General features: G+C 36.8%; 1 protein-coding gene across 2 annotated transcripts; it reads right to left on the reverse strand.

Annotated features, from left to right (window-relative positions):
* Nucleotides 1-1,813: 1,813 nt before the first annotated feature.
* LOC584316 (solute carrier family 49 member 4) lies at nucleotides 1,814-17,552 on the reverse strand. 2 transcript variants are annotated; one of them, XM_784180.4, is made up of 13 exons: nucleotides 17,294-17,552; nucleotides 15,094-15,754; nucleotides 13,145-13,255; nucleotides 12,333-12,423; nucleotides 10,316-10,531; nucleotides 9,876-9,925; nucleotides 8,585-8,647; nucleotides 7,644-7,773; nucleotides 6,939-7,044; nucleotides 6,064-6,131; nucleotides 4,692-4,810; nucleotides 3,525-3,704; nucleotides 1,814-2,830 (listed from the first exon to the last, which is right to left on the reverse strand). In XM_784180.4, exons 2-13 carry the CDS (start codon nucleotides 15,410-15,412, stop codon nucleotides 2,661-2,663), a joined length of 1,623 nt encoding a protein of 540 aa, XP_789273.2. In that variant the 5' UTR covers nucleotides 15,413-15,754; nucleotides 17,294-17,552; the 3' UTR covers nucleotides 1,814-2,660. The 2 variants fall into 2 exon arrangements, with proteins under 2 accessions (XP_789273.2, XP_030828381.1); XM_030972521.1 differs by lacking the exon at nucleotides 17,294-17,552 and having other exon boundaries at nucleotides 15,094-16,058.
* Nucleotides 17,553-19,667: the final 2,115 nt, after the last annotated feature.

Here is a 19,667-nt window from a genome sequence, read left to right on the forward strand (position 1 = left end):
ATAATATTTGGTTTTAATGGAAAATTTCAAAAATTATTACATTGCGTATTAAATTTCTTTATTTCAATATATACAAGAATCTCAAATAATGAGCGATAGAAGAACGTGTTCATAAACCCTGTATGAGTGGCATATACCGCAGTGTCAAATATATTCAGAATAATTTACAATAAGACAGGAATCACTTATAGACCCAAATAGAATGTTTCCCTGAATAACATTTAAATAATCAATAACGAAATCACAAAGTAGTACTGTAAAGAAATGGCAGTCGACGCTCATGTACACATTAATAATAAAAAATAAAAGTGAACAAAAATACCTCTGGTAGTGAATAAAATTTGTCTGACACATATACAAATGAATTTGAGCAACTCTTCTTATCTCATAAGTAATTGAATGGAGATGTGCAACAAGTTAAAGTACATATTTGTGTTCCTTCATTGTACTTTAGAATTTAGCTCAATATAAAAGTATTTCTATACAATTTAGAATTTAGATCAATATACATGTATTTCTATACAATTTAGAATTTAGTTCAATATAAATGTATGCAGATACAGATAAATGTATCAGCAATTTTCTTCAATCCTTTAATCTGTTAATATTATTACAGCTTCCTCGTTGAATTAAGAACAAACTTCAATACAAATTTCATATTTGAATATGATCTGGCAAGTCAAACAGTATTTGATAGTCACACAGAAATTTGTATTCTAGGTGCTAAAAATATACAAAATAAACTATTCCAACCTTAACCTTTCACTATATCAAAGAGCTTCTTTGATCATAAAATGTAACAATATAATTATTACCACAAACTCTTTATTATTCCATTTTCATAGAGAGTACTTTGTGCATAAGCTATCAATCCATTTCCAATTTACATATATACTACAAATGCAAGTTTACAAGGTACTGGCTTAAATTCAACATAGAGTAATAATTTTTAAAAATAAAACCTCAGTATTTAACCAAACTGTCACTAGCTATCTTCAAATATGTAACACAAAAGCTTTCTATCACATTTCTCTTCATATTTAATATATATATATATAAATGGCTAAAAACAAGGCAAAATAATAATTTGTAAGATGTCATATTCAGAGGTAAGAAATGAAGACCAATCAGGTAGCAGACCAACACCATTTTACTGAACACACACATATAACAAATAATGAAAGCACCATTGGAAAGATTGGAATAATTTTAAAAAACACTTAAACTTGATAAAAAAGAAAAAGTCCACCCTTTGGCGATCTAAAATTTTGCAGTTAAAAGAAAAAGCCTCTAAAGTCTCACTTTTCTAGTTCATTCAGATTCAGCTCACAACTTCATACATGCAAAAACGTGACAAAAACATTGGTTCCTGTGGCAGGCTCTGTTCCTGCAATGACCATTAAAGGTAATACAAAGTTTTGGGAAATTTTGAAAATTGGGTGGATAGTGATTCTTTACAATTTTGATATATTTGGATGCCCCTGTGGATGTATTATAAGCACTAGAAAATTTAGCCCCCAGAACACTTCTGCTTTCGAGAAAAATTGAATATAAAATTTACCGGTGCTCCCGGTAAAAGTTTTATGAATTTCAAATAGCGTCTACGGCTGTACAGTGATAGCTGCGACCATGAACATCTCAGAATATGTAGTTGTGATATATAATTTCCAAATGGGAGTAGCTAATCGGTCGATTTTAGTCCAGAAACATTGTTTTATAGCTTAATTAAAACCTTGACCTTAAGAGGGAGCTATACAACACAAACAGTTTATTATTTACAATTTCATAACTTTAGACTCGATTTCAACCGCGACAACGATCACTGAATATTGTAGGATCGCATATGCATCCAATATGTTCCTTTGAACCAAATTCATGACCCCATACCAAAACTTTGTATTACCTTTAAGAAGCTTAGCGAAATGAAAGTGGCATAAAAAGACGCCTCCTGAACGCAAAATGCTCAATTGTTGAAATGTTGTTTTTATTCTACTGAGGTAGACCTATAAGATTACTACACAGAGCTAGTAATTATCTCTACTACCTTGATTAGACTTAATATTGCCCCAAAATGACTTCAATTGTCATCAAATTACACCTTTTCATCCACATATGTCATGAATTGTTACACGTTTTGCATTCCAGATGCTTCTTTTCGTACCTCTACATTACGCTATGAATCAATTTATGTGACATTACATCCAGTTTTCGGGCGAGGAACTGGTGTCAAATTTAGCACTACAACCAACTTAAAGAGAGCTAATGGTCCACACTGAAGGGAATTGCTTTACCACGTTCTAACTAAGTTGTATCAATTTGTATGCCTCTAAAACTATCAAAATATCAACGCAAGCATGAACACACCTAATACTTTTATTGCCATGCACTTCTGGTTTATATGCTTATCGGTGGGACATGCTCACACTCCTCTTCCTGAATGTCATTGTCATGCGCAATGTACATTCCTTAATCCTAACACAAACACCAAATCTGAACACACCTAGTCATTTCATTACTAAGCACCCATACTTTAGGTGCTTATCAGTGGGTCATGTTCATACTCCTCTTCCTCATTGTCATGCGTAATGTACATTCTTTAATCCTAACACAAACACCAAATCTGAACACACCTAGTCATTTCATTACTAAGCACCCATACATTAGGTGCTTATCGGTGGGTCATGTTCACACTCCTCTTCCACATCAACGTCATCGTGATGAGTAACATCGAATTCCTTTCTGACGTAATGCTCCTTGTAGAAGAAGAGCAGTACAGCGCTGATCCCAAGCGCTCCCAGCATGACCCAGTTCAACCAAGTCAAGGAAGAATCTGGAGTCATCAAATAATAAGAACAGAAAGAGAAAAGTGGTGACTTGGGATTGGGCTAACACGGTAATATATTTTCAGTATAAGGAGAGTTGACCAAAGGATCAAGATTATCCAAATCATTTAGAGTAGAGCATGAAAATGGACTTGATCCAATCAAGATAATTAACAGAGTAAAATACAGTATCATTAGACAGAATATTAGTTCAAAATGAAACATAATTCAAGGCCACAGAGGTTATAACCTTGAAATGGGAATTGCCAAAGTTGGGTATACTTTTTTTTAATACATACTTTATAGTTGTTCATATAATGATGTATGTCTTACATACAGTGTATCCTGCATATTTGGGTAATGCATGTAAAGAATGAAAGAAAGTTGATCTGCAAAAGACATTGGATGGTGTGATAAAGATTCTGATAATTGCATGTATTCTACAAGCATTCAAATCAATCTAAGTACAACAAATCTATGTATACCAATGCCAAAGAATACAGACATAGCATAGCATAATAATAACAAACAAAAAAGTCATCTGTTATTGTATAACAAAACTATTTAATATCTAGATTTTGTACATTCATTCTTTAATTCATAGTGTATAACATTCTGATGGCAAATATAATGTTGTAGAATATTGGAAAGTCATGAGTTGTCAATAAACAACAAAATTGTTAAGGACAAACAAAAACTTACTTGATATGAATATTGGGAGGAGTAGGAAGACCAAGCCGGTAACGTTGGCGAGCCATGCCATGAACATACAACTGGTTTCTTCCCCGGTGGGGAAAGCACCCTCTGCCGTTACCTCAAAGATAATAGGTACCATGGAGTTGACGAAGAACCCAAACAGGATGACTGAAGCATACAGATACACTGCGATAGAGGAAGGAAGGTCAGTGTTAAGATTCAGTTTAAAGCCCGTATGTACTAGTTTGGCCAGGAGGGATTATGCTACACCCAGCGTGGTCACTGACAGGTGGCTATCTCATCAACTTAGCTCTCAATAACATAAGAAAAAGAGGATCATGGTGGACCAACGGGCAATGCTTGGGCATTGTTTCTATATGAGGGAGCAAGTAGCTACTAGTAGTACAGTGGGGCTTTAACATGTGTATTAAAGATCCTTCATCATCATCATCATCATCTTCATCAGTGAATATAAATATGATGATGATGATGATTAAAGATCCTTCAAAGAAACTCTTAAAAGTGGTCTTTATGGTCAGGTGGTTCTCACAAACAGATTCAGGTTTCAATGAGAAACACAAATGAGGGGGGGGGGGGGGGGGAATGTCAGTCCTTAAAGAGAAGTGGTATTGATTTACAAGTTGTTGCTACATGTATGTATTTACAAGTTAACCCTCTGGTAGATTTGATTCTAGCATATATTGGTTTGCTGTCAAATGAAACTCCATTTCATTCAAAATTGTTTATATTCATAGAAAATTAATGATAATTATGATGATAATTATGATAGCTACAGTCGTATTGCACATTCATCCATTGCATATCCATCCAAGGGGATGCTCAAGGTGCAGGTTTTCTGTTAATTACCCTGTCCTTTGTCTAGCTATACTTAACATTGCACGGATGTGAAAGACAGGCTATTGCATCAAATCAAATAATGTACTTCATGGTGATCACCACCAGGATCAAATAAACAGCAGTATCCGTGTGAATAGAACTGAACAGGGCCCTGTTTCATAAAACTTGTTATTGATAAAAAGATGCGACAATTGTTACAAGCCACTGGAAATCCTTATAACTGATTGGCTATTTATAAGCAGATTTGGCTCTTGTTACTGATGAAGAGTTTTGTGAAACAGGGCCCAAATCTGTATTGGTTGGAGGGATACTAACCTGTACTGAATGGAATGAGACCATTGGCTAGCAGAAGAACCCAAACAAAACCACCACATGCTCCACACATCAAGAGCATCAGGATGGCCTTCATCTTACCACCAAGACGATCTACAAATCTGCATTTTGAGTAAGAAATAGAGTTGTTATTAAAGAGAAGGTTGAGTTCTGGGAAGAGGTGAAAAATAAATTGTGAGCGTTATCATTCTTATTATGCAAGTGTGGGAGAACATCAGATAAGACATGTTCCCTGAAAAGCATGGCTCTTCAAATGCCTTCATATTCTAAACATGTCATGTAACATCGTAAAAATCCAGTGTACAATTTTTACGCCACATGTTCGTGTAGTCCCATATACATCTTTCTGTGTACAGTGTTTGAAACTTTACCAAGACTTGGCCAAATTTCTTATCATTTTGATGATTCAAGAACCTTGCAATACACACAAATTCTTCTATGCTAGATGATCAACCTTTTCTGGTCGATTCCACAACGTTTCTTTCACAATGCAATCGCATGACCATAACTGGTCTTTATCTTTAAAGCTGTATGACATTTGGGAGAGGGAGGGACAGATGGCAAAAATGCTCTACACACCAAGACCAGGGGTTCTCAAACTGTTTCCTTGGCAGTCCATATTTGATTTCCATGAAAGCTAAAAAGGTCCAAAACATGAGATGCCATATGCCGGAAAATTCTTACGCACAATCGTATACTTCAATTTTAAGTAGAACAATGTACAATTGCTGGAAAGTCAGACATGACTGGAACATTCCTCAATTTTGTTTTTGACTGAGAAAATCTACTCCTTAAATTTATAGTAATAACACTTGTATTCTGAAGAAAATGAGGCTTGTTTTAGGTCTATATCTGATTATTTATCAGTTTAAAAAAAAGCAAAGCCTTCCTACCAAGTGCTTCCACTCCTCAAAAGAGAGTTTCCTGAAATAGAACAATAACTTCCCCGGGTCCCGGGGGTGGAGCCAAAGAATGCTCTTGAGTTCAAGCAATCCAGAACCTTCAAAATAACCGTCTTGAGCAATGGAAACTTATACTCTCTCCTAAGGAAAATTGTATACAAAAGCAGGTTTTCTTGGGAACCACTTCTATCGAAGGAATGGAATTCTCAATCTGAGGGTTCTTTGGTGCTCTTTTAAAATGCTCGCCTACTGAATTTTAAAGTTGCCGGTAGAAGCTTAAACTACATGAACCACACAAAGGGTTGACTTGGGAACCACTTCTACCTTAACAGGTGGGGTTTAAAATGTTGCAATGCAATTTTCCACTCATTGAGAAGTCTCCCAAAGTAAGCCAAGTAAAAAGAAATTTGTTAGACTTTCATCAAAAACATAAAAGTTCTTGTTTTACTCACGTGCCAAATATGATGCCTCCAAAGACCCCAGCCAAATTAGAATAAAAACCGATCCAACTTGAAACAGTCTGAAAAATAATATAACATAATATGATATTTAATTGTAATAAAAAATAAATAGGCACTAAAATATATGGATATGATCATATCAACATATTGTACAAAGAAATATAAGATACTTCAATAATGAAGAAGTGAAGAAAGTGATAGAAATGTTGTAATGATCATTTTAAGAAATTATGCTGATCTTGTTTATAATTCATATGTTTCATTTTACATGTTTTGTAAATACTGGTAGTCTATATGTAGATTGAAATGGAATAATAAAGTCCCTCTGAAGAGGTAAAGAGAAAGAAAAAAATATCTACATTTTGTTACATATCACTGATATCATTGCTGAAGGTTTCTCACTTTGAAGGACCCACAATAAAAACTCTTGAAACATGACTACCCCAAATGGAAAGGAATGATAGCCAAGCAGTGGTCTGAAAATGTCAATGTCCCTATGAGCCGTAACTTGCCAGAATCTTGTACGCAGAAGTTGAGAATTCCAGAGTTTAGTGTTTGTGATCAAATCATAACACAATGTCTATTGCAACTTCTCCACCACCATGTTTAAGAACACAGTCTAGTGTTTAATGCTAGGGTTCTGCCTGGTTCATATTTCATATTTGAAATACAATAAAATGTACCAATTAAAAACACATTTCCACCACATCAATAATTTTAACCAACACCTAAGGTTGAATTTAAACTAATATCAAAACAACTTTTCTGCTTTTTATTGAAACCTGTCTAAAATAACTCAATAACTTCAACTGTCATCTACATCAATGTAAAGGTATATCAAGAGGAATATTCCTTTCAAGATTTACCTGACTGACTTTGTTGTCGAATATAGCCACGAGCTGTGTGTTCCAGCTGTTGAAACACCCTGTAGTCATACCAAATATAAGGGCTGGAATCCAGAACTGTTTCTTTCTGTAAGATATATATTATATTACAAAATAATGTTATAATGTTTCTATTTCCAGCTATTATTATCCAACATTGAGAAGTTAAGGTTTTTTTATTGAACTAAAAAGTCTTTCAAATGAGAGCTTGTTGCATGATACATGTACAAGATTGCCTGGTATGTCACATTATCAAGAAAATGGCTTCGCCCATGTCATGCTAAAAAGCATTACATCATGCCATCTTCATTTATAAATCTCTTGTAAATACATTTTCTGAAGGAATATAGTGCACCAATAGGCAGGAAGAAATCTCATCTTTCAGCATAATTATTCGAGGCGAGGCTTCCATTAAGGACTACACCACAGTTCATTCATAAACCGTTGAAAGCAAAGTATCAATCCATTGACTAGTCTACAAACTATCTATTACTCATTGGGATCATGATTGAAAGTTTGAGGGACTATATATCCATGAGTCCCACATATCAATCGAGAAGTTTTGGAAGTCGATACTAGGATTTGGGTGTCATGTATCACAGGCACCAGTTAGGATGAGTATTTATCAAAATATTTATCAAAGAGTGAAATGAAATAAAACTTTTATATGAGAAATGACGGACATACTTGACAATTTCTAGTAGTCCTGCTTTGAGGTCTTCTCTCTTGGCAATGGCTGATGCAGTAGGTGGAGAGATGGGTGCCGATGGAAAGTAGATCAATGCTACTACAAACAACAGCAGGGTCCATATGAATTCTACAAGCACACAAATATGAAAATAAAGACATTTTACACTATTTTATTCCATAAAGGATTGTTCAGATATGGTGTGGAAAACTGGCACAAAAAAAGCTGCCACAAACTGAGTGTAAATGAATGGCAACAGCACGTAAGGAAGGACTTGCGGTTATTCACTGAGCTCTGAATTATAAGATACAGAAATACAAAGAGTATTTATACCCACTACATCATTATTTTTTTTTTAATGCTGCGCTTTTGCAGCGTCATATCTGGACAACCTTTAAAAGGAGAATTCAACCCTAACTGTAAACAACTCTAAAAGAAATCAGACTGGTGAAAGTTTAAACTCAACTTGATAAAAAATAAGAAAGTTATGAATTTTTGAAAGTTGTAATCACTATACGCATGGACACCTCAAGTCAGTAATGTAATTTTGATGTAGTACTAGATAACTGTCCCATTTGTTCCAACACGAAAAATTACTAAAATGTCACTTTTCGATATACGTATGACTCGGGGTGGCCATTTCTTTTTAGGGAACATGTAATGCCCCAAGGGTGGAGGCACTTAAGAGAAAACAGAAATCTATGATATTTTTGTACACAACAAACGGGAGAGTTAATATTCCAAATAATATTAAATAATAAAGGAATGTTTGATCTAAATCATTTTATCTCACGTTAAATGGGACATTAAAATGGGTCTGGATTCAAACAACATGCTCATATTTTCACATTTTTAGTCATATAAGAGAGATAATTGGACTTCTCAGGACTGTAAATTTCTTTGCAACCATACAAACACTGGAATAAGAAATCAAGCTTACCGATGAAAAGCAGCAGCTTAATTTGTCTGAGGCAATGCTGAATTTCTACTGGGTCGTAATCAGCTGCAAATAACAAAAAAAAAATATATTTTACTTCTTAATACTTCCACACCGCCTGATAAAATGATCAGTAATGGAAATAAACAACATTGGAAATTTGCTGATCTATATGTATTTAGTCTCTGTGAGTGAAATAATGTTCATTTCTTTCAATAAAAGTACCGGTATATGTTGAGAAAAGTTGTATCAATTTCTTTCTTCTATTTTGTTGTTGGTTATATCAGTATATGAAGTCAGTCAATCTAAATGTTATACAGTCATGTAAAAGAAGAAAAAAAAATGATTTTACTGATTCAGAACAGGAAAGAGAGAAAGTTTAAAGATGGTTCCACTTTTTCAGTGGGGGTGGGGTGGGGGGGGGGGTGGCTGTGTTGTTTTGGTGTGGGTGTGTGTGTGTGTGTGCGTCTGTAAAGTAGCACTGTTTAATAGGAGTTTTGTTTTCTCATCACAGCGCAGTAGAGTAAATTTAAATAGTAGCTGCGCTATATAAATTGATCAAATAATTACTTATACTTACTTATACTCATTTCTTGCAGTCAACTGATCTACAATGCTACATGTCAAATAACTCAATGTACATGGAGTACACATTCATGGTTTTCCTTTTCTTCTAAAGCTCAGGAAATAGAGGATGTATTTCAGGATGATCCAGTTATTTTTTTAGTTCACATCACATGATTCCATTTCCCCTTTTCGTCATTAGACAACTCTTTCTCTCAGAGTGTTATTTTTTATACACGGTACAAAGTTTGTTTCCAGGGAAACAAAAACACCCTAAACAAATATTGCACTTTTGGAAAAGAAAAGTCCTTTTAACATTATGAAATGGTTTTGGAAGTAGTTTACATGTTTTTGAAGATTTTTTGAAGCAAAACGTCCTTATTATGAAATACCCCTTTCTCATGTACCATTTGAAAATTTTAACAAAATTTTGAAAAAATTAGATATAAAGTAAGTGAAGAATAATGTTTAGTGAAAATAATAAGAATTTTAATCGTAACCTTTTCAAGCATCTCTACAATCTACAATCATATTTATCACTATAACTAAGAAGTAATTTCAAGGAATTCAATGAAACTTTCACCTCCATATCAACATGCTTCCCATCACCTTATGGATTTGTTTCAACATATCTTTTGAAAGGTCCCTTTGAATATAATCAATCCTTTACCAGGCCATTCTGAGGATAGTACATGAAAAGAAGGAAGGAGTTGTGTTCATACTGTCTTACCTGGGTTAACTTCAAGATTGTCGTCTTCTGCAGTCAAATCAAAAGGGGAGCTGTACAAAGGCAACAAGGGTCAAAGGTCAGTAATTAAAGACACACATGCATTCAGTAATGTATCAAAACAACAGAGTAGTCAGGAACTGTATTAGAAGAAATACACTGGATATACACTATTCAGAGTGACCTTAAACAGATCCCCTGAAATTCTTCAATATGCGTCAGAGACATGGAATGTTCATAGAAATACATATTATCTATTTTATTTTAAAAAGGTTTTTCATGTGTTTCTTATACTTCTATTTGAAAATCACAATTTGTACACACAATTGACTTGCTAAAACTATCCAATCAATACACTTTCCATCAACATCATAAAATGGATACATGTTCACCTATACCATGGATAATAACTTCAAAATGTTCAATTTTTTATAGAGACTCACATTGTGCTTGAATTTGCATGGACTGGCAAGATGTCAGACACGACCTGAGGTCCAATGAGGAATGATGCTGCGACACCTAGGTAAGCCATAGTGGATGAGATAGCAGTGGCGGTCGTTCTCTCATTGGTAGGAAACCATACAGCAGAGATGGTGGTCACACCGGCCATGAGAACAGGGGCAGAGAGGCCAATAATCACCTGACCAATGTTAGCCGTCCTGCAAACAGTGCAAAGACAAAAAGACAGATTTAATATTTGATCTTTATATGTCTTCAGAGTGAGGAAATTGCTCTGATTTGTAAACAGACATTTGCTCTGGGCCTCGTCTTACAAAGAGTTGATATCAATTGCAACTTATGCGATTGATATCAATCGCAGCTACATGTATGTACCTTACATAAGAGATAGGAGACTGCAAACTTGCTATTGATTGGAGGACTTGTAAGACGGTTGAGTTGGGACTAGTGGACTCTGGTGTTTGGTCCAGGTCTGAAGTAAGGTTACCGTAAATCTCTGTGTATAAGGCGCACTTTTTTCCTTCCTTTTTTTTTGTTGATTTATGGCGCTATGCCTGGCAATGTCTCCCAGCTCAGTAATCAGTGTGTTGACTCACCACTCGGTAAGGCTGCGACGGGTAGTCGAATGCTCGAGTACAGGGTTGTACCCGCACGGTTGACAACTACTCGGGTACGATTTCTCGTACCCGAATATTCGGCCGCAAAAAAAAAAAAAAAAAAATGTCTAGGCCCAAGCTTACCCGTGCCAGGGAGAGCGACGGCCGCTGGCATGGTACCGTCGGTAAAAATGTTTCCCAACTCAAGCACTGTCAAACTCACCTTTCAGAAACTGGGACCAAATGTCCAGATTTCTGTTTGGACTTGGAGGAAAATGTATTATTCTGCCATCTTTGGTTTTTAAAACAGCATTGTTTACTGTTATTATTCTTATTAAATCGGCGCCTTCAACTGCAACTCAAAGTAAAATCGCATGCGTTTTCAGAGAGGGACCTGAGAAACTGCCGAGTGGTATGGTAGTGGCAAAAAAAAAAAAAAAATCAAAAAATCAAAAAAATATTTTAAAAATCAAAAAAATTATAAAAAAACATGGCGTCCGAATATTCAAGTATTCGCTTGTGAGCCTGGGAGTGTACTCGGGTACCTCATTACACTGTTGTGCACAGCCTTACCACTCGGAAACTAAAACAACACTCAAATTTGTCTGTCATCTTTATAATAACAATTCCTCACATTTTTTTTCTATATAACAAATGGTGTACCACAAGGTTCTATCCTACACATTCTTCTAAAAACGACATTGTTACTATTATTTGTGACAAGTTCACAAACACAAATCAGCGCCTTCAACTGCACCTCGAGTTAAATGAAGGTCCTTCCCGCATGGGTTTTCGGCAAAAAAAACAACAACAACAACAAAAAAAATAAAAAAAAAAAAAAAAATAGGGGTGCGCCTTATACACAGAGATTTATGGTAGTTTTGGAAAATGAACATGGAGGATTTACTACATGTTCAAGAGTATTTTTCCTATAATATATGATAGCAACTCTGCAGATGAAATTCACTTTGCATAGAGCAAGTGTCACTATATTGGACAAACCTCCAACAATTTTCGAGGAAACACAGGCACATTTTGTTGGAGTTATGCAGGAGAATTGAATATATCAGTTAACAAGTCAATCAATGACAACAGGTAGCATACATGTGCACATATCAGGGGTGATTTTTTTTGTTCCCTTTCCCTCAACCACGCCCCCCTTGAGTAAAAAGAAAAGAAAAGAGGATTCGGGGGGAAAAAATGGCATCTAACAACATTCTTTTCTTTTGAGTAAGAAAATTGGGAAAAATAGGGAAGAATAGACAAAATAAGGGAAAATAGGGAAAATAGGGAAAATAGGGATAAAATTGGGAAGAAGAAAAAAAATCATGAAAAAATCGGGAAACCGATCTAAATCGGGTAATTATCAGGCTTGACATATGTAAGTAGGGAATTTCTTTCTTACCATATCATACTATGGACTGGTACTGGAAGACATCTTATTCCCATTCCACATACTAAAGCCCCTGCTGCGATCAACACAGATACACGAAGACCTGGAAATGGGAAAGTACATCATTACAGAATTTGAAGTTATGCACATTTCTCCTCAGTATACTGTATTATCAGGTTCGAGTTGCTACGCAATCACATAACAGAAGAGTATTGAAATTGAAACACAGAGATAAATAAAACGGAGTAAATATTAAGCCCAAGAAAGGAAACACAGATGGAGTGAGAGAGAAAGAAAGATATGGAGACACAGATAAGCATGAATGGAGGAGACAAGGCCACAAGGAATGGTAAAACAGAGAACATGATAACTTTTACCCTTGCTTGAGGTGAACATTGTAAATGGTGTTCTGGAGTTCCTTTCATTGATTAGGATGGAGATTATTAAACCAAATTTTGGGTTGACGATCCATTTCATTCAAAATTTAGACAGAGGCAAATTTGACTCGAATCAACTGGCTGCATGTAGCCAGATTTTTACTGACAAAGGTGTAAAATTAAAGAAAACTTGATAGGCTTTAAATATTTATAAATACCTTTAACTAAATTGACATACACACTGTATATCAACGATTGTAACATGAATTATACAGTATATCATACTTCAAATTTAAGGAGTACAAGTGTAGTGATTAATCTGTTTTAAAATACCATAATTTCCTTTAATTGATATAAAGCGCAGAGCTATTTCAGTATCTAAATGAACACAACCTTTCAAATTGGAATTGAGGTGTACTCTCCTTCCTTGCTTTATACTACACGTACCTTTGGTATGGAGCAACCAGGTGAAGAAGAATACAGTGAGGGAAAACACAATAGCACCCCAGTTGGCAAGAAGGGCAAAGGTACTATGCTTCCATCCCAAGACTACACTGGCTGAAAAAGAGGAAAAATATACAACAGATATAATGATACTGAATGCTTGAGCGCCTATTTATGGTAGCTCAGCTAAAGCTGTAATAAAGGGTAATAATGTGATCCGGGCCCTTTAATTAATACTGACGAGGCCACCCTGGGTAGACAAGACTCACCAGAAATTCTTACCTAAAGTAATATAAAGATAGTCATAGTGTTCACAGCATATAGGTACAGGATAACAAACCATTCTTGAGTTTTTAAAAAAATTATCAAATTTTGTAACAGAAATGTGAATGAATTCATTAGAAATGCTCAAATTTGAAGCACATTAAATTTGGTGAATATTGTCAGGTTCCTTTTAGGTTTGGTAGTTGTTACGAACCAGCAATACATTCGGCTTGATACATTTTTATTCCACATTTTAACAACCACCATAAACTGCCATGCCGCCCTCTTTACATTACATTTATCACAAATTAAATTTCAAGAGGCAGGTTTTCAATTATACAGCTTTTTTTAATTGTTCACCTTGATAAACATTACTCCTGTAGGCTGTAGGCTAGGATAAACTCAACGGAATCAATGACATTTTGTCACCTGATCATCAGTATGAAATTGAAAATCATATTAATGAAATTTGTTGACTTCTACAAGTATACATCGTCAAGATCTTTGAGGTAGATGAAGAGTACCTTGCTATTACCAAATCCAACTGCCTCCAAAAAGCTAAGGACTACACATTCATTAGAGTGTCACATTTCAAAATTCAAACAAATGTACATCCTTAATAACTAAGGCTGTGCACAACAGTGTAATGAGGTACCCGAGTACACTCCCAGGCTTACAAGCGAATACTCGAGTATTCGGACGCCATGTTTTTTTATAATTTTTTTGAATTTTTTTGAATTTTTTTGAATTTTTTGATTTTTAAATTTTTAAAAAATTTTTTTGGTTTTTTTGCCACCACCATACCACTGGGGCAGTATCCCACGTCGCCGAAAACGCATGTAATTTTACTTCGAGTTGCAGTTGAAGGCGCCGATTTAATAATAATAATAACAGTAAACAATGCTGTTTTAAAAACCAAAGATGGCAGAATAATCCATTTTCCTCCAAGTCCAAATAGAAATCCAGACATTTGGTCCCAGTTTCTGAGTGGTGAGTTTGACAGTGCTTGAGTTGGGAAACATTTTTACCGACGGCACCATGCCAGCGGCCGTCGCTCACCCAGGCACAGGTAAGCGTCGGCCTGGACAGATTTTTTTTTTTTTTTTTTTTTTTTGCGGCCGAATATTCGGGTACTAGAAATCGTACCCGAGTAGTTGTCAACCGTGCGGGTACTCGAGCATTCGACTACACGTCACAGCCCTATTACTAACCCATAGTTTAGTATCAAAATCACTTTTTAATTGTCTGTTGAAGACAAAATTTCTGAAGAAGCAATCTGTATATTTTTGTCAATTTTCATTTTCTCTGTCAGAGCTCTAGTGTTTTTTTCAGAGAATAGTTGTTGTCCAATGCCTTGTATTTTCTTCACTGTCCCATACAGCCAAATGATAAATCGAGGGGTCAGTGACACAAAGACGTAACTCCATTTTGGCCATTTTGAGAAAAAGTGGTTTATGTGTCACACTCACAGAGCACTTGGGCCTTAAGGAGACAAGTCTATGTTTCACTAGCCATTGACTTCAATGGGATGTTGGGTGGAGTTAAGTCTTTGAGTTTCCTGGAAAGCCCCTATTTTTCTGAACACTTTGATATCAAATACTCATTTTGGCAAAATATGGAGTTACATCTTTGTGTCACTGAACCCTCGAAATGAGACAGGGGAAATACAGTAGTCCATAAGAACTTACCAGTGTTTTCAATTGGTCCCCAAGTGTTCCAGCCACATGATTGGACAAGGGCCAAGAGAGAGAATACAGCCAGGATGAACCACCTCTCTGTGTAAACCACGTATTCCTTACGACTCCTGGTGCTGCTCAAGAGAACGCTGTTCAGGTCCCCCTCGTCTCGATGTGCAATCACTCCATTCGTACTGTGCTCCATGGACGTGAGGAGTGCTCCGTTGTTGGAGTGAGCGTGTGATTCCTCCGAGTGGTCATCGATAGCCTGAGATAGGAGTCCAGTCTGATCCTGCTCCTCATTGCGCCCGTGTCTCATTCGCTCAGACATTGCAGCTTGAGTTAGAATGACCAGGGCTTTCAAAATATTTGTCTAACCGCTGTGTATTCAATCACAGACTTGTTTGAAGTTTAAATCTCTAAAAAATCATCATTGTTTTATCCAAAGTTATTTATATATATATTCATATATATTTGCACATCTGTCACCCTTAAAAGAACTTTACTGGCTTGGGTTTAAAAAGCCACATACAAAGCAATGAAAATGTACCATGTTCCAATAGAGGATATTTGCAAATGACTTAGCATGACCCCTTAATTTGGCGCATGTTGCTTTAGCAGAGGACAGTAGATCTCCTTAAATCAATGAACTTTGTCATTTTACAACCACATTCTGTAGGCAAAGAAATAAAAGAGAAATAAAAGAACTATTTTGATTATTAGTTTCCAGACAAGTTAGTTCTCTTTCTTTTGATTAAATAAGGAGGTGTCATTAGGGAGGGGTGATACATTTAATAGACGTTTATAATCTTGAATCAAATCAATTAATAAATTCAATAAATATTTTTAAAATGTCAAATAAAAATAATATCCAATTTCTTTCTATGTATAGTAGGACTTGTATAGAATTCATTTTTTGATGTAAACTAGTCATGCATAACAGTCTTTACAAATGAAATAAAAAATAAATAACAGAGTTGGTCTATCGCCTTAAAGCACCCTTTCGGGATAAGCGGGCGAGGGGAGGGGGGGGGGGGGCTTTTCTGAATTCCATACATAGAAAGAAATGGATATTATTTTTTGTGATGTTAATAAATAAACGACTTATATGCAAGACTAAATAAACACCTTTATTTGACATTTTTAAATATCAAAGTAAATCATTTGATGGTGTTTCTTGTTATTTATTGATTTAATTCTAATAAATGCCTGATCTGCAAGACTACGTAAAAACTTGTTTATTTAATATCTAATCCATTTCTATTTTGATTATTTAAATTGAAACGACTTAAATTTCTATTCCTTAAATTCTATTATGAACGACTGATGTGGAAGACTAGTCAATGCACCCTTTTGGCAAAACCGGGGGGCTTTGGACGAATGGTCGCATCGCTACTCCCAATGCACCCTTTTGGTCCAACTGGGGGGGGGGGGAGCTTTGGACCAATGGTCGCGTTCAAGTCAACGCGATGCGACGCTACCCACCCTTTTGGCATAAGTCACTCCATGAGTATGAGTAGCTAGAAGAGTCCGATAGCTAACTCCAAAGGAAGTTTGCAAAGTTTGTCGGGTGCAGGAATGGTTAATGTAAAGGGCGATTACGAACACATCTTAATTTTTAGGTTCTGCTAACAACATCACTCTTCACGCAGGCGATCGCGTATGCTAGGCGATTATTAATATCATTCATAAATATTGAAAATCATATTTCATAATATCATCATCACGGCCTAACCCTCACTCTCAAGTCAGTTAACATCAAGTTAATTAAGGCCTTAATTTTAATCACACCTTTTAAAAATAGGCTAGCCTAGATTCTAGGGCTAGACTAGACTAGACCTAGGGCTAGGATCTAGGCATCAGTCATACTCAGTCATAGACATGCCAAACTTTAATTTAACAGAATAGACTCTAGACCTAGAATTCTAATTCTAAGTTATGTTTTATAACCAAGCGCATGTCGACTATTACTAGATCTAGATCTAGTTTTACTGCACTCGGTATCACTCAAGCTCCATTGTCTATGCCTAGGTCGCCGCCTTGGCCGGCTATGCCTATGCTATGGCTATCTACTGCTTGTACTGGCCTATGGTCTATGCTATGCCTATGCCTATGGCGGCCTAGTCTAGTCTAGGCCTATGCACAAATTAAATTTTTTGATGCAAGTCTATTCTATCATGTCTAGATCTATATGGTTTAAACTATAACATACCTGTAAGAATCTAAACCAAATTAATGCAAAGATAGATTGGTATTTAATGCCTGGTAGCCGTTTCACTGTTGCTGTTTCGTCAATACACACAACAAGGATGGTTCCGAGCCATAGCTTCGATCAAGCGAACAACCAGATTCATGTGATCGAGATCGTGACTGTTTATGTTTTTTGCGTGTGTGCGCGCGCGTGTGGGTGTACGTCATGGTCGAGCTGATAAGGTCGAAAAGGGGCGAGGTGGGGGTGTATGGCATATGCAAAACTGAAGCTGAGGTATGGAAAGTGGAATACAAACAATGTAAATATGTAGATACTCCCTAGAAAATAAAATACGAGAAAAGCAAACACATTTCGCGTATATCTAAATCCAGTGGCGGATCCAGGGGGGGGGGGGGGGGGGGGGGGGGGGGGGGGGGGGGGGGGCCCAGGCCCCACCCCCCCCCCCCCCCCCTTGAGATAGAAAAATCATGATCATGTAAAATCACGTGATTTTTACCTTTTTGGGGGGTTGGGCCCCCCCCCCCCCCTGGCGCTAAAGGGGGGGGGGGTGCAAATTGAATTTTTTTTAGGATAAAAAAAAAAAATGTTCACTAACCCCCGCTCCCCCCCACTAACCCCCCCCCCCCCCCCCCCCCCCCCCCCCCCCCCCCCCCCCCCCCCCCCACCCCCCCCCCCCCCCCCCCCCCCCCCCCCCCCCCCCCCCCCCCCCCCCCCCCCCCCCCCCCCCCCCCCCCCCCCCCCCCACTGAGCGAATTTTTGGCCGGCGCGATTTTGAAATTTTCGGGAGCAAAAAAAAAAAAAAGTTGGGCCCCCTCCCCTAAGAAATCCGCGCCTGTCTAGATCTACGGAAGACAGAAAATGCCGTTCAGTGCTTGGTGGAGTAAATAGGCCTACTATACTTTTGTCTTTAGTTTTGGAATAGACTGATTTTCGGTCTAGGTCCACCCCTACTTGTCTTATTCTACCCCATAATTGTACAATTATAAGGTATAAAGATCAGGGGGACCTACAAAAATGGGCTCTTTCTGGAAGAAACTGAAGAAAGGGCCGGGGGTCACCTATGAAGGGAAACCTCAAAAACGAAATTATACCGTCTTTTAGACATTGGTATATAAATATCCCTATACATTGTGATTATATTACCAGGGATGATTTCAATATTTATTTTTCTGCAACTCTTTACATGGTCCAAGATATACTGCCTGAGCATACTTTCCAGTTGCATGGGTGTGTATATATAGTCTGAATATTCATTTTGCAAATATTTTTAAAAGATTTGCGAGGTCCCAGTGCGAAAAACTGAATTTTATAAAGAGGAAAACACAATCTTGATTTGGCTTTGAGCACAATCATGAGACTGAAAAGACCTTTGGTAATTAAAATAAATATAACAACTATAAATGAGAGCAAGTCTTCTTTTGGGGGAATAAAGAAAAGGGAAGGGGCACTTTTTACACATGAAAAGGGACAAAAGGTATCAGATTTTATGTGGGGCATTTATTAGAGGTGAAAAGGAGCATTGAAGAGATAGGGAGCTCTCGTTTAAAACAAAAACAAAGACACACATCTGAAATGGAGCAATTATCACAATAATTATTAGAAGGGAAGTTATTAGAAGGGGAAGGGCACTTATTAAAGGGAAAAGGGGCACTTTTCAAAGTAAAATGGGGTATGCATCTCCCAGATTTAAATAGGGGCAATTGTCAGAGGTAAGGGGGCACCTATCAGAGGTGATAAGGGGCACTTTGATAATAAATTGGAATGGGTATCGATTAGAAAGAAAAAGGAGCACTTATCTGAAGTAAAAGGGGACACTTTTCCTATGTTAAAAAAGGGAACGGGAAGCACTTCATCCGGGAGCGCCACCTCTAGGGAAACGTAAGATTATGAGTTTTCCATATACTGGGGATGAGTGGAAAATGCAAAGCACTACTAAGGCAAAGCCAATTGATACCCGTCATTTTGTAAACAACCATATTAATAGTGTCGAGCCCACTATAATCAGCTGCTACAATCGCTCTTTAACGACACGTTTACTTCTTCCTCTTTTGTTCTTCTTATTTTCATTGATATTATTACATGTATTATTATTGTTTACCTTTTTTAATAACTTTTCCCTGATTTGTTTCTTTCTTAATAATTTAATTTTCAAAGCAAAGTGGAGCATCAATTTGATCAACCCGCCTCATCAACAACCTAATGATGGAAGCAGGAAATAGGAACAGGGCCCTTTATAGGGTTTATCCACAATTAAAATAATAGCAGTAACTTAAATATTCTGTGTTGCTCCAATAGCGGCGCGATGGCTCACTGGTAGAGGAATGTTCCAGTGTTCGAATAAAGTCGATGCCGCTATATAGTGCCCTTCATACGA

The sequence above is a fragment of the Strongylocentrotus purpuratus genome, unplaced genomic scaffold, assembly GCF_000002235.5.
Source record: "Strongylocentrotus purpuratus isolate Spur 01 unplaced genomic scaffold, Spur_5.0 spur5_scaffold_6, whole genome shotgun sequence".
Lineage (NCBI taxonomy): Eukaryota > Metazoa > Echinodermata > Echinoidea > Camarodonta > Strongylocentrotidae > Strongylocentrotus > Strongylocentrotus purpuratus.

Bases quoted from the DNA above. Each gene is read 5' to 3' on its own strand.
- LOC584316 (XM_784180.4), bottom strand. From the start codon at position 15,412: ATGTCTGAGCGAATGAGACACGGGCGCAATGAGGAGCAGGATCAGACT. The intron at 7,045-7,643 runs GTATGTCCGTCA...TATATCTTACAG, and splicing joins GGACTACTAGAAATTGTCAA to AAAGAAACAGTTCTGGATTC. The intron at 3,705-4,691 runs GTTAGTATCCCT...CCTCTATCGCAG, and splicing joins TCTCATTCCATTCAGTACAG to TGTATCTGTATGCTTCAGTC.